The 26,775-nt window shown below is 47.7% G+C and overlaps 1 protein-coding gene across 4 annotated transcripts in view; it reads left to right on the top strand.

The window, feature by feature from the left end:
- GALNT7 (polypeptide N-acetylgalactosaminyltransferase 7) overlaps positions 1–26,775 on the top strand; it is a 117,944-nt gene that overhangs the window by 42,336 nt on the left and 48,833 nt on the right. For 3 of the 4 annotated variants that reach the window (XM_060102654.1, XM_060102652.1, XM_060102653.1), the window contains exon 2: positions 18,176–18,636. In XM_060102654.1, coding sequence (XP_059958637.1) covers positions 18,200–18,636 — 437 coding nt within the window. In that variant the 5' untranslated portion in view covers positions 18,176–18,199. Of the gene's footprint in view, positions 1–5,974; positions 6,042–18,175; positions 18,637–26,775 lie in introns of those variants that run through there. The other variant, XM_060102655.1, reaches the window with a different exon arrangement.

Below are 26,775 nucleotides of genomic sequence, written 5' to 3'. Positions count from 1 at the left end.
GAGAGGCCCGCGTACCACAAAAAATAAAATGAAAAGATAAAAAATACAGGTCTACTAATGAGAAGCATTGAATTCTTTTTGGGGGAATAATATTTTGCCTAATTGGGATTCACAGTTAGTCCCTGTCGTCACAATCAGTTGCAAATATTTACCTGTTAGTGCTGACCTGCAATGAGCTCCAGCTCTGACTCAAACGTTGGCAGGAGCCGCGGCTACACCAGGCTTCCCTGCAGAGGCAGGGACTTTAAGCACTTGCAGTTAGCCCAGTGGCGTGTCATTCATATTTATTCCACCGCACCCACTCTTTAATTACTGCCGTTCAGAGAGCTTGATCTGGTGAGAGATACACCCGAACTGAAGCAGGAATCGTAAAAGGCGCAGGCCCTTTGTCTTCCTCACTCCCTGCTCTATAGAGCCGCCCCTCAAACTGTCAGTGGTGACAGAACATGCTTTTTAAAAACATTTTTATCCAGTCACAAACCAGTACCTCTGTGCCATACAATGAAAGGGGATTAACAGAAAAATGGAAATTTGAAAAACATATGCAATACAAACCCGAGTTAGATTCAGAAGATGTACAGTTAGGCTGTCAGATTGCTTTAAAGTTTCTAGATGCTGCCTGTTACCTTCTTTACCCGCCTCCTTGTGGGTCCAGAACACGGCCCCTCAGCACACGCTCAGCGGTCCCGTAAACATCCGCATGATGCGGTATGTGTTTCACAGAGAATTCAGCATCTTCTTAGCGATCTGTACACCGTACCTCCGTTTGGTATTGATTTGTTTTTAAACCCGTTAATTTTTAAAGTTGGGGGCATGAAACAGTGAGAACTTACGTCCTGAGCACCTCCTTAGAACTTGTGAACTTCCCCTCCCCCTTATAACGTATCACATGTAAGCAGGACGTTTCTGTAAACTCCCCTCGTTTGATCCTTTTGACAGCTCTGTGAGGTTAGACACATTACTTCCCCCATTTTAAAAGTGAGCTAACTCGATTTACCTGGGATAATATAGCTAATTAGGGGCAGACATGGCTGGAAACTGGAATTCCCATCTCCTATTTTAGAGCTGAGACTAACCCCCCTCTATCCCTGACCTCCAATGTTTTAAATAAAATTGCTACTAAGGTCAAAGCACCAGACTGCTAGTTTCTGGCTCTGGATCTTTTTTGGCCCTAGTAGTGTAATTTTCTTCACAGTGAGAAACTTCCTCAATAAAACCCAAAAAACAAAAAAAAAACCCATCCTAGTCTCAGCACCTCTCTAAATCAGTTCCAGGAACCACTTGTACTTAGATGGAGCTTCCTAAGGATAAGCAGTCCTCTTGTTTCAACAAGGTGAGCACTTTGAAAGCTGCCTAAGGAGCGAGTTGGAGAGTTTTTGAGCTTTGATACTGACCGTAATCAAAAAGTCAGGTCAGGCAGTGTCTGTATTCTGCACTTATGTTTCAAATGTCCTTCACCCCTTTTTAATCTGTATCCTGCCCTGTTCTAACCCATGTTAAGTGTTCAATAAATTTGGTGAATAAATTAAGTAGTAGTTTTTTTAAATTAGTACAGTGAGATTTCTAAGCTTGACTTACATTAGTAGTTTAACTTTGATGTAAGAAAAGTAGATGATACTAGTGCTCATATAAAACAATTCTGTGATCTAGAGTAAGGTATTCAACAGTAAAAACATTGCTCTTAAATTTAAAAATTGCACAGTGCATTCTGTTGTATGTGCTTTCTTTAGGAATTCCTTTACTTCACTTTTGGAGTAAAGCTAACTCCCTTAAATGAGACCCCTGGTCCAAACTTTGTCAAACTCAATGATTATCAGAATCATTTCGAAAACGTTAAAATGTTACTTTCCCTTAAAGTTTTTATAATGAAAATTGTCTTCAAATATACTAGAAGTTGAAAGAACAGTACAGCGACCATCCATCCCTATGAACACCTCTTCGACTCAACGGTTAATAATATTCTGACCAACTTGCTTTCTCCCCCTCCCTCCCCTCCCCTCCCCACTGTATACACAGACCTCTCTCTGGGGGTCTCGGCTTGATTTGATTTCGGTGAAGGCTTGTCAGGAAGACTGCTTCTTCACGGTCATGTGTACTTTCATATTAAAGCACATTAGGCGGCAGAGGGCGCTAGATCGTTCCATCATGACTGGGGCTGTTCAGGGCGGTCACTGCCAGATGGGTCTCTTTTTCGTAAACAGCAGGTGTGCAGGAGCACTACTTTGGCACCACGTGAATGTTCCCCAGCAGCCTGTCTTCACCTGAAGGTTTCAGAATCCTCTGGTCCCTGCCAGAACCCACTGTTTCTTCCACAGACTCAGCTGGCATTCTTCTGTAAAGGGGACCATTCCCTCATCCACTGTGGCTAGGCTGTAGCTCCTTCTAAAAAGCAGGGGTAAATGCTTAATGCTTTCTCTCTCTCTTTTTTTTTTTGTGGTACGCGGGCCTCTCACTGCTGTGGCCTCTCCCGTTGCGGAGCACAGGCTCCGGACGCGCAGGCTTAGCGGCCATGGCTCACGGGCCCAGCCGCTCCGCGGCATGTGGGATCCTCCCGGACCGGGGCACGAACCCGCGTCCCCTGCATCGGCAGGCGGACTCCCAACCACTGCGCCACCAGGGAAGCCCCTGTTTGTACTTTTTTTTTTTTTCTCTCCTGAGGAGAGGGTGCGAGATCTTTGTGACCCTAAAAAGTTTAAGAACCACTGATGTATGTTTATAAAAAGAGATTTTATGTTTCTCAGGTTCATCACTGCCTTTTAACTTTCTAGAAGGCTAGCAACACACATTGCCCAAAGTAGATGTGCAAGAAATTTGGTGAAAATAGGGTCTTGGTGAGACCTCCATGTGATCGAAACTGAGGCTCTGTTTCAGGAAAACAGGAGTAAGGTGACTCGGGCGGTGGAAATGCTGTAACTCTTTCTCAGTGTCAATTTGAAAACCTTATTGTATTTACTTCATATTTGTCAGTGACAGACAAATAGAAGATTTCTGAAAACCATTCTGTGTTTCTGTGAAATCAGAATAGGTCCTGTGTGCCAAAGTGACCAACTGAAAATAATTTATATTTTTCTCTGTAGAAATAAAGTCATATGAGATGAGTATATATTCCGTTTTCTTACAGCCTGATAGTCACCTAGGCTAGTGGGCCCCATAACAAGTTATTACTACTTTTTGAAGTATTAATTGGATTTCTAGAAGATTACTTATATGAAAACAGCCCTGTCTGAACTATTTATTACTAATTCTCGTTAATAGCATTGTATTGGTTTGAAACTAAAGGAAATATTTTTTGTGTGGCCGTGCTGTGCCGCCTGCGGGATCTTAGTTCCCCGACCAGGAATGGAACTCGCACCCTTAGCAGTGAAAGCGTGGAGTCCTGACCCCTGGACTGCTGGGGAAGTATGGACATTTTTACTGAAATGAATTTACTGAAACTGACAGTGATTCTAAGGGCTGTATTTTACTTTTTGCATTTCAAAAATCTTGATATTTATCAATTTATAAAGTTAAAAGGTATGGAAAGCTTGTGGATGCCTCCCTCCCGGGAGAGAGTAAAGTGGTCCAGAACGTGGGCTGTGGCGTCAGAGACCCTGGGTCTGTGTCCCGCCTCTGCCACCCCCAGAGTGTATGGCTTTCGGCAAGCCCCTCAGACCCTGTGCCTTGGTTTTCTCATCTGCAGAATGGGACAGTGGTGTTACCCAGCTCCGAGGGTGATGGCGAGGATGGCAGGAGACAGGGGCTCGTTACATGTCAGGGTCCCGCCCCCTCCTCACCCTGTGTCATCTTTGTGGTCATCACCTTGGAAATCAGCTTTCAATAAAGCACTTGGGTGAGAAATTGGTTTACCATTGTGGGTTCTTTGTAATTCCTTTTTCACTCTAAGCCTTTGGAGGCTCTGTGTGAACTTTGCTGCCTTGGGCTGTGCTTTGTCTGACGCTTGGCCGCTGTCTTCCTCTCGTACCTCCTTTCCTTCATTCACAGATACCAAGATAAATGTCTTGCTCACCTTCGAAGCACCAAGTAAAGGGAGGAAATTTCCTTCTTTTCACCTGAATGACTTCGGGCCATCAGAAGGTTTTGGCAAATAGAACCAAAGTATCTGGGGAGACTTGACTGTCCCAAGTACCACGCGGATTATTTGCCAGCATCTTCCGTTCGTCGCGAAGGGCCGTCAGACTTGGCGCTCGCGGGTGACCGGCCGAGGTTGGCTGGGGTGTGTCAGAGCAGCGTCCCCGACGGACCGGCTTCTCCCCGCGGTGTCAAGGTGCTTCCCCTTCCTCACCAGCAGCTGTGGCCCTGCTTCCCACGGAGCCGAGAAGTCGCTCAGATCACTTGTGCGGTGTTCTAGAAAGATGCCCTGAGTACCTACCGTCTACACACAGATAACCATCCCTCCCCCGCTCTTTGTGCTGGAGCCATGTGAGTCCCTGGGGGGCTCTGCAGGACCCTCCCCTCCTCTCTCCACCTCGTCCTGCATAAGCCCTCCTTCTCAGGGAGCCTCCCCTAACTTCCCAGGCTAGACCAGCCCTCACATGGCACCTCACCTGTGTGATGACTTGATTGCCCGTCTCCCCCGGACGGAGGGCTCCCCAGTAGCAGGGGTGCGTTTGCACCGCTGTGTCCCCGAGGCCGGCAGAGTAGGGGCTCAGCACGTACTCGACAGCCCATCAGCCGGACGCTTCAGAGAAATGTCTAGGGCAGAACACGAGGACCACGGGGGGCCCCCAGCACTGGGATGACAAAACAGTGGGCTCTCTCCATCTGCGCGTGGGGAGGAGACAACCCTGGGAGCCCCGAGGCCTCGGGACCCAGGCTCCTGGGCCTCAGCCGGTGTCATCGTGTGTCCTGAAGCTGGTGAGTGGGTCCTGCTGCAGGGCCGAGCCACCCCTCAGGCCTTGGGGTTCTCGTTAGTTTAACAACACGCCTAGTGTTTGGCCCTGTTGAGGACTCCTTTCTTGAAATTCTCTCCTGCATTGCCTTTCCCAGCATTTTATTTCTAAACTGGTTTCTTACACGGAAAACATCTGGGCCCCTGTCCGCATTCATCTGCTCCATCAGAGTCCTCGCTCCAGATTTCATCCCTGCGCTGGCCTGCCCCCCGCAAGGCGCCCGCGCTTCACAGGATGCCGTCAGACCCTCTTGGCCTTTAAGAGGCACCGCCAGCCTCTCTTCTCCTGCCGCCATCCCACTGGTCCTCTCCACTCCTTACACCAGGCCATTTGCATTCCCTGAAGAGCCCCTGCGTTTTTTATGCTTTGGTGCCTTTGCCTCGGTCTAGAAAGGCTGCCAGGCCCCACTCTTCCCCGCATCCCGCAATCCTTCCCACCGCTCCTGGGATGGGGAGTGTTTGCAAACCCAGGTCATGCCGCGTCCGGCTTCCCTTCCCCTGCAAAGAAGCCTGGGCCGCCTTCTAACACGTCAGAGAGCGCCTGGCGGGTAGCAGACCTATAATAAATACTTGGATAACTAGAAGGACAGTTCTTTTACCTTTCTTTCTTTTTTTTTTTTTTTAGTACTTTTACCTTTTAATGATGCATATAAATATTAACCTGAATGCCAAATACCACTCATGATAAACTAGAGGATCCCTGGATAAGCGTTCCCTCTTGAGAGCAGGCCTATTGTAGCTGAAAAGTCAAAGGTCAGAAAGTTTATTACATGAATAACCCTGATCTACTCTGAGGGTATTTTTCCTTCTCACATAGTTACAATTCCTTGTCACCCCTCCCAAAATGGATTTCTTGTCCACAGGGTAGTAAAGGTAGTAAACGTTACATGGTAGTAAATGTAGTAAGTGTTACTCCATGCTTTAAAATGATACATCTGCCCTGAAAATCTTGAGGTATTTTCTTTCCTGAGGTGGTTTTTTTTTTTTTTTCAGATTTGCAAGAGAAGATTATCTTATACCAATCACAGTGTATGTGCGGTAAAGCCCCACATTGCCGTGCTCTTTTATGAGCTGTTACTTCGGGGCAAAGCAAGGAAGCACTGGAGGAAAGGCTGTTTGATGCATTTCCCTCTGCAGAGTAACAGCACTTCAGGTGGGAGTGCTGTGTTCCTTCTAGAACTTCTCCCCTGGAGAGGTAATAGGACATTGCTTTCTCAGCTTTCAGAAGGGTAGTACAGCCGTTCTCTCCTAACACAGACACCACGTTTGACTTCGTTCTTCTCTCCCTTAGTAAAATGTTTTCCTTAACGTCCTAAGAATTATTGATGATCTCTTGGTGACATAATTTCCAAGAAAGTTTTCAGGAAGATTTGGAAATCATTAGTGCTTTCACTGGGCTCACCAGATGTGAAGGAGAATTAAGAGTTAAACGGTTTGGCTTTGACTGGTGTTAGATTATGAAGTGTATTGCTATATTGGAAACAAGAATCAAAGGATAGGATTAAATAAGCATGTGCCTAGATTTAAAAAAGAAAAAAGAAGTTTTAACAGCATGGTCCCCAGGGACGGATGTAGGGCTCGCTCTTTTAAATTTTTTTTTTTTTTTTTTAAAGAAGATGTTGGGGGTAGGAGTTTTTATTAACTAATTTATTTATTTTTGCTGTGTTGCGTCTTCGTTTCTGTGCGAGGGCCCTCTCCAGTTGTGGCAAGCAGGGGCCACTCTTCATCGCGGTGCGTGGGCCTCTCACTATCGCGGCCTCTCTCGTTGCGGAGCACAGGCTCCAGATGCGCAGGCTCAGTAGTTGTGGCTCACAGGCCTAGTTGCTCCGCAGCATGTGGGATCCTCCCAGAGCAGGGCTCGAACCCGTGTCCCGTGCATCGGCAGGCAGATTCTCAACCACTGCGCCACCAGGGAAGCCCCTTAAAATATTTTAAAGGTGATCTGGAAAAGAGAGTGGAGCGCGTGTCAGCTCTTCTAGGTGAGAAAGTGGAGTTGATGGGCCCAGGCTGAGAGAAGGTAGCAAAGTATGTGGGTGGGCAGGTGGGCAGAGGAGGGCCAGGCGGGGCCTCATCTTCTGCCAGTTCAGCTCTCAGTGGGTCCTCCGGTCTCCACCTGACAGAATGCTGCGATTGTTCCTTGGAAGGATCTGTTCAGCAGGGTTAATTTCTTGCATCTTATCCTACTACGCTGTTCAGCTTTTAAATGTATATTACCACTCTCCATCATCACATACATAATATATATGCATACATAAATTATTCATGTGCTTAAAAATCTTCACAGATTTTAATTTACCATCTTTCTCTCTTTGCTTTGCTTTCATCTTTTTCTCCTCACTCTTTCCCCAATACTTTTCTTATTTTTAGACAGGTCATTTTGTAGGAATAATGTGGTAGGATATTTATTATGAAATGTTGACAATTTAAAAAAATTTTTCAGAATGAAAATACCACTTAGGAACTTTCTTTTTAAAATTCAGTAATTGCTTAGCTCCCAAACACAGGGAGTTACCCACTATATCCTTTTATGATTTCTAAGAGGTATTATAATCCACCTTTCATTACCTGTGGGAGATGGGGCTTTTAAGTGACATTGGTGTGCCTTGTTCTTACAGCCCTGTCTCGACATCTGTGCTGTTACCACTGAAATGATGGCATAAACTTTGGCAAATATAGCTTCGTCACCTTTTGAAATCTACTACAAAATGATTTAATGATTTTGGTTTTTTGTTTGTTTTGGCCGCGCCGTGCGGGATCTTAGTTCCCCGACCAGGGATCAAACCCATGCCCCCTGCATTGGGAGCACGGAGTCTTAACCACTGGACCACCTAGGAAGTCCCGATTTATTGATCAATTGTTTAGTACCTATGTTTGATTCTTAAAATTCAGTTCGAATCAGCTAGAGATTTAATACTAAATATCCACAATAATATTGTTTTAAACCTGTAAAGTATATATATGACTCCGTTAATGAGCTAAGGCATGAAAAATAAAAGTTATTTGGATTTTGTCAAGGTGTTCACATTGCATGTTTCATAGACCTCTTGGTTAGTCGTCTATGATAATAACTTTGATCTGGGCCATTAAACAGTCTCAGAAATAAAAGTTTTTTGTAAAAGGATAACCAGTTTGTTATTTTCCTATTTGTAGACATTAACCTATATTTTGGTCCTTTATCTGCCCATTTCTTCTTTTAATGTACTCCCTCTTGAGTACTATCTGGTCGTTTTCTGACCTGATTTAGAATCTCTAGCTTATTTCTGTTTTAAAAACAAGGACCAAATTTAGCAGGAGACCATTGGCAAGATAAATTGGACTAGAGGCTCAGACTAACACCAGCAGGTTTACTTTCTTGTGTTTAAATGAAGTACTCATTTTCCATGAAATAACACATTTCACTTGCAGACATGATTTATTCAGATGTGAAGAAGAGAAACTAAAAAAAGGATTATTCAAATTTTAGATTTGTAGGGAAAGTAATGTTTTCAGTTATCTCATTTGGATTCTCAAAATGCTAACTTAAACCAAGTCTAGCAATGGCATAAGACAGTGGATGCAAAGCCAGTTTATATTCCAACAAATAAATAGGTGATGTGACGCCCCCAGCTAGATGTACCCCATTTGCTCAATCCATGAAGAAGCATGCATTGAGTACCTACTGTCTACACACAGATAACCGTCCTCCGAGAGCCCTCGTCTGACTGGGGAGGAACATGTGAACAGATCCTAAGGCAGTTTGGGAACAACAGTGTTACAAATATCCGGGACCTGGGAGAATGGGGGCGGGGGGTGTTCAGACCTGCTGGCTTGAACAGCTGGTGCTTAATGATAATTTCACGTTTACAAAATAGAACATTAGAGATTATAGTGTTAATGCAGAGAAGGATCTTGTGTGAAATCTCCCTTTTTCCAGTTGTAATTTGAATTTATATGTTGAAAATGGAAAGTTTTTATTACTAAGGAATTTGCAGTTTACCCTGATACCTTTTTAAAAATGCAATGCATTGACATGGTTATTAAAAAGTAAATTTTATCATAATTTTAACCAATTTGATCACTTATTTTAGTTTGGTTAAACTAAGTTTTGTTTTAAAGTGTACCATATGCTTCTGAGGAAATGTGATGGATTTCATTACCCACGCTTACTAATACCACTGTCAACCACTTTTTTTTTTTTTTTTTTTTTTTTGCGGTATGCGGGACTCTCACTCTTGTGGCCTCTCCCACTGCGGAGCACAGGCTCCGGACACACAGGCTCAGCGGCCATGGCTCACGGGCCCAGCTGCTCCACAGCATGTGGGATCTTCCCGGACCGGGGCACGAACCCGTGTCCCCTGCATCGGCAGGCGGACTCTCAACCACTGCGCCACCAGGGAAGCCCTTTTGTGTGTGTGTGTGTGTGTGTGTGTGTGGGTGTGTGTTTGTCAACCACTTTTAAACTCTACCTAATCACTGGAGTAATCTAGAGTTGAAAGAGATCAAACTTAAAAATGAGAATTTTTTTTAACATTTCAGAAGTCTTTCTTTTTAGTATTGTCTCTCATTTGTGAAACAGTTTAAGTAAATGTATATCCTGTAACGAAATTCTTACTTGTCCATTAAGTTTGGGCTCTGGTGAGATAAAGGTAATATTTCTTGCCGGTTAAAGAGTGATTTTCCTAAACCCTGAATGAAGAGGTGCCCCCACAAACACAAGAAGAAAAGTGTACCCACAAACACAAGAAGTGTACCCACATACAGTGTCCAATGGTATGAGTGATGTTAAATATTAGAAACGTACTGAAGTATTTACTTGAACCAGAGAAAACGATGGAAATTGGACACTGGCTAATTTATAACTTGGGATACTGTCAGTGCATAATTATTATCCAAAGGTGGAACATAACGAAACTGACGTTGCAATGTTTTTACAAATAGTGGTGGGGAGAAAGCTGCTTAACTCTTGTTTTGTTTCTTGGATGATGTTAAACGCTGGAAGGGGTCAGTGTTTCCCACTCTCAGCGTCCAGATTTCATCATTGACCTGGAGGAAAAGCCTTGAGTGGATTAGAAACAGCTGGGATGAAGTGCTTGCCTTTGCCTTCTGCTTAAAAAGGGAACTTGCAGCTTCCAGAGGGAGTGGACTAAAGGATGCTAGACAGCATCAACTTAGAGCCCGCTCCAGGCATCAGAAAATGTAGCTAATTTTAGATAACCTTCACGAGGCTGTCTTCAATAACTCACGTAGTTGGTTGCCCCAAGATAGTTAATACTTTTCTACTGACTATGTAGTATTTTACAGACAAACTGAAAGTTTCTCATTATATAAGTCAGGCAGATCGCAAATGTATCTTCAGAAAATCATTGTGCCAGTGCAGATGGACACTTCTTTAAAGAATACCATGTGATATGCACAAAAATACAAATCTACAAATCTTGACTAGCCGCACAACTATGAGATTTATCAGGAGGCTCTTTTATAATGGAAATCTCCTTTTATTAACATGAGTAAATGTTCAAAAATGTGATATAGGGGGCTTCCCTGGTGGCGCAGTGGTTGAGAGTCCGCCTGCCGATGCAGGGGACACGGGTTCGTGCCCCGGTCTGGGAGGATCCCACATGCCGCGGAGCGGCTGGGCCTGTGAGCCATGGCCGCTGGGCCTGCGCGTCCGGAGCCTGTGCTCCGCAACGGGAGAGGCCACAGCTGTGAGAGGCCCGCGTACCGGAAAAAAAAAAAAAAAAAATGTGATATAGCCACTTTTTAGGAGGACACCTATATTTTTAAATATTTGTTTATTTAATTAATTTATTATTATTTTTGGCTGCATGGGGTCTTAGTTATGACAGGCGGGGGGGTCTTCGTTGCAGCATGCAGGATCTTTCATTGCAGTGCGCGGGCTCTTCATTGAGGTGCGTGGGCTTCTCTCAAGTTGTGGCCTGCAGGTTATCTCTCTGTAGTTGTGTCACGCGGGCTCCAGGGCACGTGAGCTCTTCGTTGCGGCACCACGCGGGCTCTCTAGTTTTGGTGCGCAGGCTCAGTATTTGTGGTGCGCGGGCCTAGTTGCCCTGTGGCATGTGGGATCTTAGTTCCCTGACCAGGGATCCGACCCACATCCCCCTGCATTGGAAGGTGGATTCTTCACCACTGGACCACCAGGAAGTCCAGAGGACACCTATTAACTTCAGTATTACAAAATACAGGACAGATCTGTATTATATACTGCATATCACATATTGCTCATTTGATTAAGGAGGAGTGGCATTTAATTGACTCTGAACCTGCTAGATGGTTAAAGTGCAACGCTGCCTTTCCCATTGGTGACTGGCTGCCAATATCAGCAGCTCGGATGTAACAGGAGCTCCAGACAGTCCAGGATGCACTATCCCTAGAGTAAGTCTCGGTCCCCCTGGCTTACTGTGTAGTGGCCTGTGACTGGTGGTTACCTGCCCAGGTCTAGCCTGTGGTGTTAGGGTTGCTGACCTGAGTTCCTCTTGGTGGAGCAGTTACTGTGATGTCAGCTGTGCTGCTTTCTCCGTGCTGTTCCCTTTTGGTTTATATCCTGGCCTGGTGCTTGGCATCCCTACCGAGTCAGTGCGTTTCTTTGGGCAGATGATCATTCTATCGGAATGTAATGCTTTTTCTCACTGATAATCCAGACGCTCCTCCATTTCCAGTTCTGCCACAACTGCTAACAGAGGCATTGCCATTGGTCTTAAAATGTACTTGAATAGGGTCCTTTTCCATAAGGGAGGACGTCCTACGGATTCAAGGATGGGTGAGCCTCTGTTTCATCTTGAGTGTATCCATTTCAAGCCCTGATGAAGCAGACAGATTACTTGACACTCCCCTCTCCCCACCCACCATGCCCCAGAAGGGCCACCGACGCCCAGGGCAGTGTGGTCAACTCTCAGGCCTCTGAAAGGAGCCGGAGTGGGTGGTCTTCCTGAGCACAGGATGTCAGCAGGGGCTGGGCCAGCTCAGAATCCAGCTGTAGTAACCTGAGAGAAACCGGGTGCTGAGGCTGGAGCACCCCACCCATGCCTACATCCTGCCGCACGCTGGGGAGAGTCTGGGGACACCGCGCCCACAGGCTCACCCCCTTTCTTCTGAACTTCGTTGACTATTCTCACCCCTCCCTCCCTGCTGTCTTCTGCGCCTCCTAGGTGAGTGAGTGAGTGAGTGAGTGCAGCTGGAGAAGGGATGCCGATAGGATTTTTCTAATTTATCAAGAGGGTCTTGAAACTGTAGAATTAAGTTTGACCTGTTGTAAACTGTGGCTCAGGCAGAATGACCACCAAATCGCGAGCAGTTGTTAGTGGCGGCCACGTCCCAAAGCAAAGCTGATTTCTCAAGAGATCTGGTGACTGCAGAAGCTCTTCATTACGAGCTTAGCTTTCTAGGCTCACCTCGAATTTCAGATCCAAGCCTGTGTTCCTTTCCTTTGCTCTAAATTCCTCTGTATTCGTATCATTTCTACCGAGGCATGACCATCTTGGAAAGATACCGTGCGTGAGGGTGATTTGGGGTCCAGGGGGAACTTGGTAAATTGTAAGATGGAAAGTGAGTCGTCGGACCTGATTCCTGTTAATCCCGTATTTCCATCTGGTGATTTGTGATTCTGTTTTTCAGTACATTTCCACCTTTACAGACATGCTGATCTTAGAAGATGATCTCCCGATTCTGTTTCCCATTTCTAATCAATAGTGATCCATGGATTTTGACTGTTAAGGAAATCAGCTCGTGCTTATGAAGGTATCTTCACACCAGCAAATCACAAAGGCAGCTGCTGACTCTCATTCCCTCCCAGGAAGAAGGAGGGTGTGTAGTTCTCCCTCTCCGGGGAGTTGAGTGTTGTACTGCTTTACAGTCATCCTTTGACTCATATAACATGACGATTTGACGTGATTATTCTTAATTGACTTGGGGTTAGGCAGACAATTCTCGTATTTGGTCTTGCCTTCAGATTTAATGACATGGAGGCTTTGAGAAGTGAGCAAATTCAATTTTTCTGGTGTCTATTATGCAGCGTTATTAAGAATACAGCACTGTGCACAGAATATAAAGTCAGGTCCTCCTCTCTGCAGAGAATATAGTGTCGCTAGGAAGCTTCTGTCTGATCAAGCCCTCTTTCCCTGTCCGTGTTCGCCCTTTCCCTCTCAGACTCTCTCTCATAAGTCAGGCAGATATTATAGGATTCGTGCATTTATTCAGTAAATACTTTGGATTGCGTGCACTGGGGTGCAGTGGTGCATCCCATGGATGTGGTGCCTCCCCTTCCACGGAGCTTCCAGTCTACTGCAGGGATTGGGGGCAAATCCATCCCCATTAGCCTGTCTTTGTAAACCAGGTTTTGTGGGAACACAGCTGTACCCATTCGGTTACGTGCTCTGGGCACTATAATGGCATCTTGAGTAACTGCAGCAGAGACCCTGAGGTCTAAAAAGCCTGGAGGGTTTCCTGCTCCTGCCCCAGGGGGTGAGGTGGAGAGATGAGTGCAGGCTGGAGCCAGAAAAGCTCTGGGAAGAGTGTCTGCTCTCCTGAGGGAAGAGGGCCAGCGTGGAGCCTGGAAGCAGGGGAAGGGACGTGTTCATACTTGAATTTCAGGGAAGTCACACCCGCTGCTGTGCAGAACAGTAATGACGAGAGACAGTGAGTGCACGTGTTGGAAGGAGAAGCACTAACGCCTGGGGTTCAGGCGCGTGGGCTCTGCCTGGATGCACGTTTCAGCCTTGCCTTGTACTGATCCCGACATCAGGTCACTTCTCTGCTGGCTCTCCTGTCTGTGCAATGGGGGTGGTAATCACAGAACCTAACTCTTGGCATTGAATAGGTGAATGTGCCTGAAACACTTAGAACAGTGTTTGCGGTCGTCACTGTTCTTCCTGTTCTAGTCATCCTGTTAAGAGGGCAGAGTGGCCTTGGCAGTGTTGGCAAAAAATTAGTCAATCTAAGAAAGAAATGGAAAATTTTTTTGAGCCCAATTTGAGGATTATAACCCAGGAAGAGCATCTCAGAGAGCTCTGAGAACTGTCCTGCCTGTTAGAAGTCAAGGCACAGGTGTATAAGTGTTTTGAGACAGAGGGCTGTACATCCAATGCCGTATTATTAACAGTTTACATGATCCAGATCTAAGGGGCATCGTGGTGGGTCACGTGAGCCCTTACAAGCTCAAGAAGGAATGTTATCTTGTAAGGAGTTGTCTCGCTGATGCTGGGAGAATGCTGCTCCTGATGGCTGAGCAGGTATTTCTGCCGATGGGGGGTTGGGTTGATGTATGGTGCAGACACACAGCGCACAGTGGGGGAGAGAGGAGGCCAAGGGGCAGAGAAGAACTGCTGTGTTGACATTTTTCTTGTCTTGGCCGTAGAATACGAATCTTATTTCACAGCAGTGAGGGTATGGAGAAAGTGCCCGGACTCGGGCTACACAAGGCAGTAGGATTGACAGGAGTCAGGGGTTGATAGGCTGTCAGAACAAGAGGCTGGGGATGAAACGGAGGATTGGTGTTTGATCGGCCGAGTGGGCAGTGGTTCCCGTCCCCGAGGTGGGGAGGACAGTAATGGAAACGGGTGTGCGACGTGGGGTAAATGGTAAGTTCATTCTGGGGTCTTTTCAGTTTAGATGCCAGGTTGATTCAAGCAGAAATGTCGAGGAAGCAGTTGACTGTGGGCCCGGAGATGAGAAGTGAGATGTGGGCTGAGGAAACGGGGGTAGGAAAGACCAAATGAACCTGCACCTCACTCGGGAGAGGAGACGCCAGAGTGAGGAGGAGTGACAGGCAGGCCCCTAACAGATCTACAGAGAATGCCAAGAAGCAAAGGTTAGGGGACTCCCGGGTGGTCCAGTGGTTAGGACTCTGAGCTCTCACTGCCGAGGGCCTGGCTTCGATCCCTGGTCTGGAAACTAAGATCCCACTAGCCTCGCGGCCAAAAAGAGTCAAAGGTTAGACAAAGGGAAGATCAAAACAATTTTTGGAGGAAGATGAGCACGAAGTTCGAATCCATTAAACGTTCTCTTGTTGAGGTGGGGGAGTCTGAGAAACGTTTAAGTTTGCGAGTCTCACATCAGACCCCACGCACCTAAACCACAGCACGTCTCTCACGACTCGGGGACCTGATCTCACGTCCTCTCATGTTGCGCATTCTTCCGGTAAGCCGTTTTCCCCCAGTGGAATATTAAGCACTACAGAGGATGCTCTGTTGACCTTCGGTGACCTGTTCAGTGTACTTTTCTATCCCTTTTCCCCTCCCCTCGTTCTTTACCTACCCCGTTACTGGTTCACTGGAGCCTTGATTTGAAAAGTTGAAGTGGGGGGACCATGTCTTCCTCCTTTTTTGTGGGGTACTTTGTTCAACATCAACAACTTGAGTCCAGTATCGGAGAGTTTTATAATGACCTCTCTATTTTAATTTGTTTATTACAACACTGCGGTCGTATAGTATGATTTTGGAAAGAGCCAGGAGATAAGTGGAGAAAAGGACGCTCTCCCATCGCCGGAATCACCGCCAGCCTCCGCGCCTACCTCCTTGTGACAGAGGCGTACTTGGCTTCCTCTCCTCAGGATGGGTTAATTCCCACCAGAGCCCTCAGTGCTTCGGGACACGGATCTCGGGCAAGGCTTCTTCCCGCCTCCAGACTAGCCCTACTCTGACCCTTAGAGCTCACAGGTTAGGCTTCAGCTAAGTCCCCGCTACTTGACTCAGGGGTGCGGTGGTCAGAAACCTGATCCAGAAGGCTTATCCACCTGTACCTGGGCAAAGGCATCACATTAGATGGTTAAGCGAAGTGCTGCATCTTATGTTTAGTTTTGTGCTACAGGAGGAAAATTGTGGAGAAACTTTGAAATGGACCAGAAAGATTATGGGGTGCATTATCCAACTCGGCTTTCTATGTTATCTCACCCTTTCATTATCTCTGAGCTGTTTTACCATCCTGTAAATGATAGAAAATTGCTAGTAATGCACAGGTGTCTTGTCCATTGAAATGGCAGCCATGTACTGTGGAATGCAATTGGTTACTGCTCTCTGGATATTGACCAGTTTTACCAGTTTTGCCTCTATTTGTAAATTCTTTGCAGTGTTCTTGATGTTCATATGTTTGTCTGTTCTTTGGATTCACCTTTGAACTGGTTGTAACGTCTTACGGTTCCTTTTAAAATTAATCGGTCAATTAAAATCTGTGTCCCACGTTCAGAAAAAAATTCTTGTCATACATACACATGTATGTTCATACCTGCATGTAATATCTCTAGGAAGATTCACAAGGAAGTGCTGGCTGTGAGCACCTCTGCAGAAGGGAAGGTAGGAAAACTTGCCTTTCACTGTATGCCCTTTGCGATCCTTTGAATTTTGTATCCCGTGCTTATAGTATTACCTAAACAAAGAGATAAACTTGTTAAATTCCTTTTTGAACTCTCTCAAGTCAATCCTTAGCTAGCCGTTACCAAAACTTCAACATCGACTGAATTCACATTTGAATTAGCTGACTTTCCAAAGAGACCTTTGTCTCTAGATAAACTACTGGTAGACGGCAACCTGCACATCAGCATCACACCTGGAGCCTTACTTCTGTACTCTTTAAAGTTTTTAACTTCATTTTTCAAGACAGCTCTAACACTGTAGAAACATGTCAGTGGGAGGGTACTAATTCTTTCATGAATCTCTTAAGGAACCGGGGGATCTTGGCGTGAGGGGGGTGGCAGACCAGCCGGCCGTCTGCGGTTCTGGTTCTGACCTCTTCACCTCGCCCCAGCCCAGCTGCACACACTCTCTAGCATCCTCTGCTGGTTATAGCTGGAGGTGCTCCCTTTAAGCCAGAGGAGCTCAAGCCTGATGCATATTGAAATCACCTGGGGAGCTTTTAAAATTCTGATGCCCCAGCCAATTAAATCACAGTGTCTGAGGGGTGGGATGCGGACATCAGTATACTTAAAGCCACGGAGGTGATGCTGATGTTGAGAAACAAGGCTCTGTGCATGGATTCAGGAAAAACTTCACATGTGACACCCCAGAAACAAAAGCACTCAGGATTACTTTTTTTTAAATGTTTGTTTGTTTGTTTGTTTGTTTGTTTTTGGCTGCGTTGGGTCTTCGTTGCTGTGCGTGGGCTTTCTCTAGTTTCAGCGAGCGGGGGCTACTCTTCGTTGTGGTGCGAAAGCTTCTCATTGCGGTGGCTTCTGTTGTCGCGGAGCACGGGCTCTAGGCGCACGGGCTTCAGTAGTTGTGGCTCGCAGGCTCTGGAGCGCAGGCTCAGTAGTCGTGGCACGCGGGCTGAGTAGTTGTGGCGCACAGGCTTCGTTGCTCCCCGGCATGTGGGATCTTCCCGGGCCAGGGCTCGAACCCGTGTCCCCTGCATGGGCAGGAGGATTCTTAACCACTGCGCCACCAGGGACACCCTGCACTCAGGACTTCTGACGGGAAGATCTGTGCAGGGGGTGAGGAAAGGGAGACACCCCTCCCAGAATACCTGTACACACACAGTCTGTGCTTCCTTGGGACGCCTCTGGAACGTGGCCCACTTAGGTACTGGGTGTGGTTTAAAAGCCCCAGCTGACTCGGTTACAGTCACTAGAGCTTTTTTTTTTTTTTTTTATAGTTTGGAACTCAGCTAAACGTTCACTGAGCAGGAAATACCTAATGGGGGCTGTTGAGTGCATATCCCAGCCCTGCTCCTCTGGCATTTGGAGCACGAAGCCAGCCTCGGGGTGGGTGATGCCTTACACCACTGCCACCATGTGGCTGTGTGACCGACAAAACATCCTATTCCTCGTACACCAGACAACTGGGAAAACCACACTGTACAGCAGGACCCGTTAAGTGCCTGCTTTACTCACAGGTCCTAGAACCTCATTGCTCTGACCTGTGACAGTGTGCTTTGGGACTTCCCTGGCGGTCCAGCGGTTAAGACTCCGTGGTTCCACTGCAAGGGCCATGGGTTTGATCCCTGGTGGGGGAACTAAGATCCCACATGCTGCATGGCGCAGCCAAAAAATTAGGGAAAAAGAAAGAAAACAACAATATGCTTTAGTAAGGGGTCTTTGATAGAGAGTCATGTTTATAAGGGGAGGAGTAAAAAAAATGCATCCAACCCTTTGTTTGGGAACGGTTAGGCAAGGAAGTAGTCTCTTCTTGGTTCCCCCTGGGAAAGGTACCTTCTAACGGGGGCCCTGATTCAGGGCCTGCTTCCGTTTCATATTTCAAACCATTTGATTGTTGCTTCAGCTATTTTGAAAACATGAACATTGGTGTCATAAAGTCTGTTGTGGTTGCCTTCATGTACTCACTGTATATCCCCCTCCCTTTTGTGTAGGAAGACAGAGCTGTTAATAACCCCATGCCTGACCGAGGGGGCCATGGACTAGCTCCTGGGGATGACAGATTCAAACCCGTGGTGCCCTGGCCTCATGTTGAAGGAGTAGAAGTGGACTTAGAGTCTATTAGAAGAAAAAACAAGGCCAAACACGAACAAGAGCGCCATGCTGGAGGAGATAACCAGAAAGACATAATGCAGAGGCAGTATCTCACATTTAAGCCTCAGACTTTCACGTACCGTGACCCTGTGCTCCGCCCAGGGGTCCTCGGTAACTTTGAACCCAAAGAGCCCGAGCCTCACGGAGTGGTTGGTGGCCCTGGAGAGAAAGCCAAGCCGTTGGTTTTGGGACCAGAATTCAAACATGCAGTTCAAGACAGCATTAAAGAGTTTGGATTTAACATGGTGGCGAGTGACATGATCTCCCTGGACCGCAGCGTCAGTGACTTACGACAAGAAGAGTAAGCACAACCCCTCCCCTTTCTGACCTGGGCGCGCGTTTCCATGGATACCTAGACTGACTTAGATGGTTATTTGTGCCTTCACTGCAAGGGAATAAGAGGGTCTTTGGTCCACGAAGTGGCCAGAAGGGGGCGATCTGCCCATGTGTGGCTTATAAAATTCTGGGGTCTCCTCTGCCAGTGCTGCTCAAAGTGTTGTCCCCGGACGAGCACCGGTCTGAACTTTCTGTTCCCAGTCCACAGAGAGAAAACGAGCTTGTACCAGGCTGTGAAGTAACTATTGATATGAAGTGCTTTAAGTTCACCTGACGATGTTTGAATCACAGAGCTTTCTCTCTTTTTTTTTTTTTTTTTTTTTCTTTTTGCGGTATGTGGGCCTCTCACTGTTGTGGCCTCTCCCGTTGCGGAGCACAGGCTCCGGATGCGCAGGCCCAGCGGCCATGGCTCACGGGCCCAGCCGCTCCGCGGCATATGGAATCCTCCCAGACCGGGGCACAAACCCGTATCCCCTGCATCGGCAGGCGGACTCTTAACCACTGCGCCACCAGGGAGGCCCAGAGCTTTCTCTCTTGGTGTGTTGTTTTTCCTCCTGGACCAAGCTCCTTGTCTTGCTGTGGGACGGTAAACAGGAATGCTGCTCGCGATGCTTCTGGAACTAACTGGTTGTTTGCCTTCTTCCGTTTTTACCCTCAGCACTAAAACTGGGAACGGAAGCTCCCGAGTATGTACTGTATAAAAGGCGCCTTCAGACAGATGAAACCGTAGCCCTCACGTTCAAGTGCTTTTCGCGTAGTGTGATATAAAACAAAGGGTTTCCAACTCTTGACTTTTGATAATGGTGATCATTGAATGAACTCAAAGCTTTTTCTCTTTCAGTTTATTCAGTAACTGATTCTACTCAGAGGGTCTAAGCAGCTTCCATTAGCTTCCATTGTGTGGATGCAAGTTTAATTCACTGCTACTAGAAAACTTCCCAGACGTATTCCCTGTGATGCGTGGTTAACGCAGCCCTCGTTTTAAGAAGTGAACACAGCAGGCGCACGCACACGCACGGTCCCCACAGCAGCATCCTTTATGACCCTGCAGTCAAATTCTGGACCTACCAGAGGGCTGCTCCAGAGACTTTGGCCCTTCCTATATTGATTTGATAGGAGTGAGAGGGGGGTGCCTGAAATATGCAGAGAAGAAAGAAAGAGAAGCAGTAGAGAACCAGGGTGGTGAGGGACATAACCTCTAGTACAGAGAAGCATTGGGGCATCTCGGGGGACTGTGAAGGGAGAGTGTGGGGGCAGTTATTCCTGATCAATGTAGAGATTTGCCTGGTTGCAGATTTGCCGTATTTAGAAAGAAAAAAAAATAGCAGTTGCTCAGTCAAATTTACTTTCAGTTAAACAATAGAAAATGTTTAGTATAAGTATGTCCCAAATAATGTTTGGAATCTACTTATACATAAAAAATACCTGTGGTTTCTCTGAAATCCAAATTTCACTGTGCATCCTGTATTTTATCTGGCTGCCCTGGGCAGGGGCTGAGGTGGTTGTCACAGAGCGAGAATTGCCGTGCATGGACGCTTCAGGACCCCAGACGGGATCTGCGGACCTCCCTGGAGTGCATCCCGGTTACCCGAGACAGGCTCAGACCGTGCGTCTGTCACAGGGGGGTTCTCGGAGGACCTCTCGATGGCCTTCTCCTCACCGTGATGGGGAAGGAAAGGAGAGGGAGAGTCTAACACTGACCTTCTGCTACAGGCCAGGGCTTCCTGCAAGTGATCTTATTTGATTCTCACAAGCAAACTGTGGGAGAGTTGCCACGTGTGGATGTGACGTCTGAGGCTTAGCACTGTGACTTCCCTGTAGCTGCCCAGCAGGATGGCAGAGCTGTGGTCCGACCCCAGGTGGCCCGGTTAGGAAGGCCTTCTCCTTCCTCTGCCCCACCCCTTCCTGGACAGCGTGGACCAGGGCAGGGTGGCCATCCCAGGGGGAGCTCAGTGTGGAAGCGGAGATTTTATTTTTTATTTTTTTATTTTTTTTTTATTTTTTATTTTTTCCTTTTTTTGCGGTATGCGGGCCTCTCACTGCTGTGGCCTCTCCCGCTGCGGAGCACAGGCTCCGGATGCGCAGGCCCAGCGGCCATGGCTCACGGGCCCAGCCGCTCCGCGGCATATGGGATCCTCCCAGATCGGGGCACGAACCCGTATCCCCTGCATCGGCAGGCGGACTCTCAACCACTGCGCCACCAGGGAGGCCCGGAAGCGGAGATTTTAGCACACGAATCACTTATAAAAGATACGCATGTAAAACACCAGTTTTAAAATCAGTTTAAAATCTAGCTCACTCTTCGGTATAAGAAATGTGCTAAGATGTAAAATATCAATAGAAAACCAGCAAGGACCTACTGTATAGCACAGGGAACTATACTCAGTGTCTTGAAATAACCTATAATGGAAGAGAATCTGAAAAAGAATAGATATATTCATATGTACATATATATGTACATATGTGAGTGAATCACTTTGCTGTACACCTGAAACATTGTAAATCAACTATAATTTTTAAAAAGGAAGAAAGAAACATGCCAAGAAAATAAAAGGCATACGTGCACACACGGCAGAGCAGCGCTCAGGACTAGCGTGGTCCTCGGCGGCTCCCCCTTCTGCGCCCCTCATATCCTTTCTGTCCCCCAGGCCTCTTCTTCCTGCCCCCACGCTCCGTCTCCAGTCCACCCTTCCACCTCCCCTGTCACCAGCCACGGCCACGCCACTGTCATCTCTCCTAGAACCCCGCCAGCGCCTCCTGCCTGTTCACACCTAGCCCGGGTAACATCATTCTTTGCCTTCCCAGAGCACCTAGAATAAAACGGTCCAGGCCTGCCCACCTCGCTCTGGCCGCGTGCCTTCTCCCGGGGCGTTTGCACGTCCCCTGCCCCCGGCTCCCTCACCTCTGTGGGCTTTTTCTTTCCTCTGTGGCCCCTTCCCAACCCTCAGGCTCCGTCAGACTCCCTGGCCTGCTTTATTTTCCATTACTCCTCTCTAGCCGTTTCATTCCTAGTATCTCTCAAATTTTACAATTAGACATTGGTTAATTTAGCTGTTTATTGACTGTCTTTCTTACTAGATGATAAGGTCCCAAGAGCGAGGAATTTGTCTGTTTTCTTCACCAGCTCCTTCCAGTACGTGCCACCCAGGAGCTTGGCCGTACCCAGTGGTGAACATCTGTTGAAAGCGTGAATGAAGGAGTGAATGGAGGAGTCTGCTGGGGTCAGACCTCGGCTCCATTACCAGACGCGAGGTCTCAGACCAGCGCCTTCCCCTCCCTGTCAGTTACCTGATCCATCACGTGGGTCTACCAATGCCTGCCCCCTGAATTGGCATTGGGATTAAAGGACATAATAGACTGAAAGTCGTACCACACGCCTGGGGGTCAGAAACTTAAGTATTAGTGGCTGTTTCTTTTTTAACTGCTGTGGCACTCTCTTCAGGTCACAGTTTGTCTAACCTTGAATGTTTCTGTAACTGTGCAGCTTTGAGGTCCTCTATGGCTTTTTGGAAGATGTGGATTCCACCCCCCCACACTGCCGTGTCGGCATCATCCTGCATCTCCTCGCGTCTCCCTTGATGGCAAAGCCTGCGTCCCCTTTGATGATTTCAGACACGCCAGGCGCCTCTGAAGCTCCCGTCTCTCTGGGTCTTGCTCTCCTGCAGTCGTCTTTCCTCCTGCCTTTCGCCGTCTTTCCTAACTGCCTCCCCCGCAGCCCGTCGCCCTCCTTCTCTTCTTCTTTCCTCTAATCTTCCTTCTTCCTCCTGCCATGCCTTTCCATAGGCTGATCATTTCTTTGTTCTTTTCTCTGGCATAACTGGAGCAGCGCTTAGAAATAAGATTATCGCATGTTCCTGCAAGGATCGTGTCCCCAGTCAGATGAAAGGACCGAGGCTATCTTAGCAAATGATCCTAAACCCCTTTCTAAAATTCTATGCTAGCGAGAAGACTTTTGTTTATACTCAAAATATGCAAACATACTCCCAGAAGATTTTAAAACTGAATCCAGATTATTTTTTAAATTTGATTCTTTCTCACCCTTTTTAAAAAATGGGATAGGCTTCTTTCCTGTTTGAACCCTGTAAAATTCAGTGTAGACTCGTAAATAATTTCTAAGTTGAGTTATTCATAATTTAGAATGTGGTCAATCTTAAGAGTTTTCTCCAAAAGAAAAAGGTCAACAGCAAATAAAGCACTGCTAAGTTTCACGTAGTATCTGATGTGCATATTAGCACTTTTCTGCTCTACCAGCAAAGTGAAAGCATCCCACGGGCCCACCTCACACACACGCCCTCCCTCACACTGGGTCCCCATGGAGAACATACTGCCCAGGGCTTGAACCTCCGCAGCTGTGGCATCTCGGCCTGATTAGCCTGCTCTCTTGCCTCTGTCACGCATAGTGACCACCTGCCACGCTTGGAAACCCAGCCTTGAGCTGTTTGGCCAGTTACAACATCTGCCCCTGGTTCACTCGCTCATTCTTGTGGCCGTTCCCTCCGTCTTTTCGGATGAAAAGCAGGACCGAACTGCCCAGCTGCCAGTGTGACTCAGGCTCACGTCTGTTGCAGCTTTGAGTCACATCCCCTGGCTGTGTCATTTACTGGCTGTTGATGGCTCATTAGGAGGGTGAGTGGCAGTGTTTGGAGGCCTCCTTCTTTTCTGAAGGCTTGAGCCAAGAGTGACCTCACCCGCCTGCACACTTGTTTTCTATATAAAAAAACATACATGGTTTTCTGCACAGCTCAACGGAGATGGAGTATCTCCAGTAAACGAGGCACTGTGCCAGCCCATCAGGGATGCAGCAATAAGAAAGTACAGGCCCTGCCTTCGAGGGGCTCGCCATCTACCCCTGGGGAGAAGGGAAGGGTTACCGTGACGTAAGAGCCTGAGGAAGGAGAGGGGGCCGCGCTGAGTTACAGGGAAGTCAGGAAAGGATTTACGGGGGGAGCACTAGGGACGGGCCCGTCGATGCGCAGGTTTCCCAGGAGGAGGTTACAGGTCTAGAGGGCGGGACGGCAGGCGTGGACCGGGAGGAAATCCGGTGCCGTGGCTTACGTGGATGGGGCGCTGAGCGCAGAGACATAGAGACACAGCTGGTAGGACACAGAGGGTGGCGTTTGCAGGCCCCCAGTGCCGCGCTTCATAGTCTGCACTGAAGGCGGTGCAGGGAAGACCCACAGAAAGGGTACCGAGAGCACTTGAGGAGTGTCAGGCTGCTGGGGTGTCCGGAGCGGGCGGGGGGGTGGGGGCCTGACCTGGTAGAGGGTCCGTAGCATCACAGTAGGAGCCTGAGTGAAGGCCCCAGAACCAGACGAAGGAGACTCAGGGGGAGAACAAGAGTTAGAACAGGAGGCGCTGGCAGCTGATGGAGGGGAAGGAGGGATCAGACATCAGCACAAGGCTTTGAAGCTCAGAAACAGGGAGAAGGCCACCACTGACCAAGGAGTGGGGAGGATCAGAACAAGCTGCTCTGCCCAGAGCACCTGTGCCCTAGACCTCGGCCTCTGGGCGAGTCCCCCCTCCCCCGTGCTGAGCCCATTTGTGGGAAGTGCTGTTTGTGGTTACGTTAGATTTTCTTCTAATAAAGCGTAGGATTTTATTTCCTTTACTGCAAACTAACGGCGGATGCAAATATATGGAAATTATTCTTGCCCTTTTTCTGCCCAAGAAGGCAGACAATCAGGGGTATATAATCCAAGCTATTTTGTTTCAAACAAATGAATTAACTATTTTGACTTGTTGAACAAATTCATCTGCTTCTACTGTTTAACCTTTCCTCCTGCCTACGCTCCTATCGCATTTCTGTTTTGTAGAAAGCTATCTCCGTTGCATTGACAGAGCACAATAATAGATGTTAAAGTGCTTCAAAAACTCTTAAGAGCTACGCAAATGTTAATACGATTGTTAATAACTTTGTTAAGCTTGTCTGTGAGAAACTGAGGTCTTTTTTTAAAGATACTATACACTGACGTTCCTGCCTTATACACTAGGTCATTCTCTTCTTACCTGATACCAGAATACTGATATTTAATTTTATTTAAGGTAGTTATGGTCGTGAGCTTTTTTCATTCTCCGTCTGTGTTAAGGGTTCTCTTTGATACCTTTGTGTAGAATATAGTAATATAATTTATCAGATGGTTGCTATTTTCAAAATAGGCTATAGGGTTCTTTTCTAATTTCACTTCCTATACATTGTGACCCATGGGTTTCAGTGAACACTGACTAAATGTAAGGAGCCGCTCGTAAGAGGTTAAAGCAAATGATTAGAATTGTCTGTAAATCATGTACACACACGTGTATGTGAACCACGTATGTGCGCATGAACTTCAGTGCCGCGTCCTAGTTTCTGTTAGCACAGTGAGCGCTGGTTCTATACGACGCCATCCAGACGACACGGGTCACGACCGTTGACATGCACTCGTTTTCTCTCTTGGATTACCCAAAGCACGTCTCATTTTTCAGACGGCAGTTCGGCAGCGGTAGAGCTAATCTGCAGGAAGCACATTTGAAATTGGTTTCAGGTGACCCACAGTGGACATGGCTGCTGCTTTTGCATCCAAAAAGTATTGCTTTCTAACTGGCCTGAAAGTTTTTACTCTTGGGAGCCACTTTTTGTGAGTTCAGAAGTTTTCCACATGAACTTTAAAAATAAATCGTGTTCTGATACTTAGTTTCTTTTCTTCTCTCACACACACACACACACACACACACACACACACACACACACACACACACACACACACACACACACACACACACACACACACACACACACACACACACACCACTTTGGGATTTTCTCAATGATGGGGGCACAGCTGATTTTTGTTCAAGGCCCTGGCTGACCACAGGAGACGTATTTAGCCAAATGGGAGTTACTGGAGCTATTGGGGTAACTTAGGTCACCCCAGTTCGCACAGCAGTTTAGAGGGGTGCCTCCAGAAACTGGACATGGAGGTCATCTGCTGCTCTGGGCCACCATTAGCAGGATAGCAGCAACCTCGAACCCCCCTCCTCAGCAGCCTGCGGGGGTGGCTCCCGTCCCCAGGGGGGACGTTCCTGTACTGCCGAGACCCCGTGTGTTTACTGAGGTCCCTCCCACGAACATAGCTTCATCTTCCCACACACCCCGCCCACCACGTTACAAAAGGACAGGGTTTGCCTGGTAAAAGTATAACCCCGGCTGCTTGATTTGTTTTCGCACAGCTCTTCACCCCCAACGGGGAGTTCACAGTAAGTCCCTGGAGGCTGGCTATGTGCATGGAGGCACCGCAGGTACCTCGTACGTCCCACCCCAGTGACAGTGTCAGGGAGACCTTGACTCTTTCTTTCTCTCCAGGGTGAGCTTCCCACCCATCCAGAGCTCTGACATGGGGATGAAGGGGGAGTTTTGGTACCCTTTCCTACTAGAGCGTCTGAGTTTTGGAGCTGACGGTCATTTCAGAGTGTTTGGTCATTGTCCTCTGCTGAAAAGTCATCAGTCGCTCAGCAGGGAGCGTCTGAACTGCCACAGTGCCCGGTGGACGTCAGGCACGGGCCCTTCCACCCGGAGGCTGGCACGACCCCTGGTGCTTCGGCCACCGGACCGTCAGATTCAGCCTGGTCACTCGCTGTGTCCCCTGTGCGTAGGGCCCTTGGGTGTTTGGTAAACAGGGACGTGGTCCTGGGGGTCCTCCATTTCCTCCTGCGTGGTGATGTTTGGAGGTGGGCCGGCAAGGTGTCCCACAGTTAAAGTGACCACCAGGACAGTGTATTTATGAAGATCCAGAGAAGAAAGTCTTTCTCTCTAGTGCCCGGAACGGGGTGAGGGCCTCAGGACCCCGGCGCTGCACTGTGCTGGGCGACGTGGGCCCGAGGGGTCCCCGAGAAGCCAAGTGGAACGTGATAGAGGAGAAAGGCTGCCCTGGACCACCTGTTAGTTCTGGTATCGCTGCCCTGCGCTAGAGGAGAATATCTCCCAGGACCTGCACAAGGGGAAGATGAGCCCCCGGGCTTCAAGGCTGCACGGATGCAAGGGATGGGCTGTGATGAAACTGCACGTTGGTAGCGATTTTAACTGATTGACTTTGGTTTCCTTAGGGCCCTGGTGCCCATGTGCCCTGGG

Source organism: Mesoplodon densirostris, chromosome 6, assembly GCF_025265405.1.
Source record: "Mesoplodon densirostris isolate mMesDen1 chromosome 6, mMesDen1 primary haplotype, whole genome shotgun sequence".
Taxonomy (NCBI): Eukaryota; Metazoa; Chordata; class Mammalia; order Artiodactyla; family Ziphiidae; genus Mesoplodon; species Mesoplodon densirostris.
Note: the sequence above shows the minus strand (reverse complement) of the source record. Positions and strands in the feature narration are given on the sequence as shown.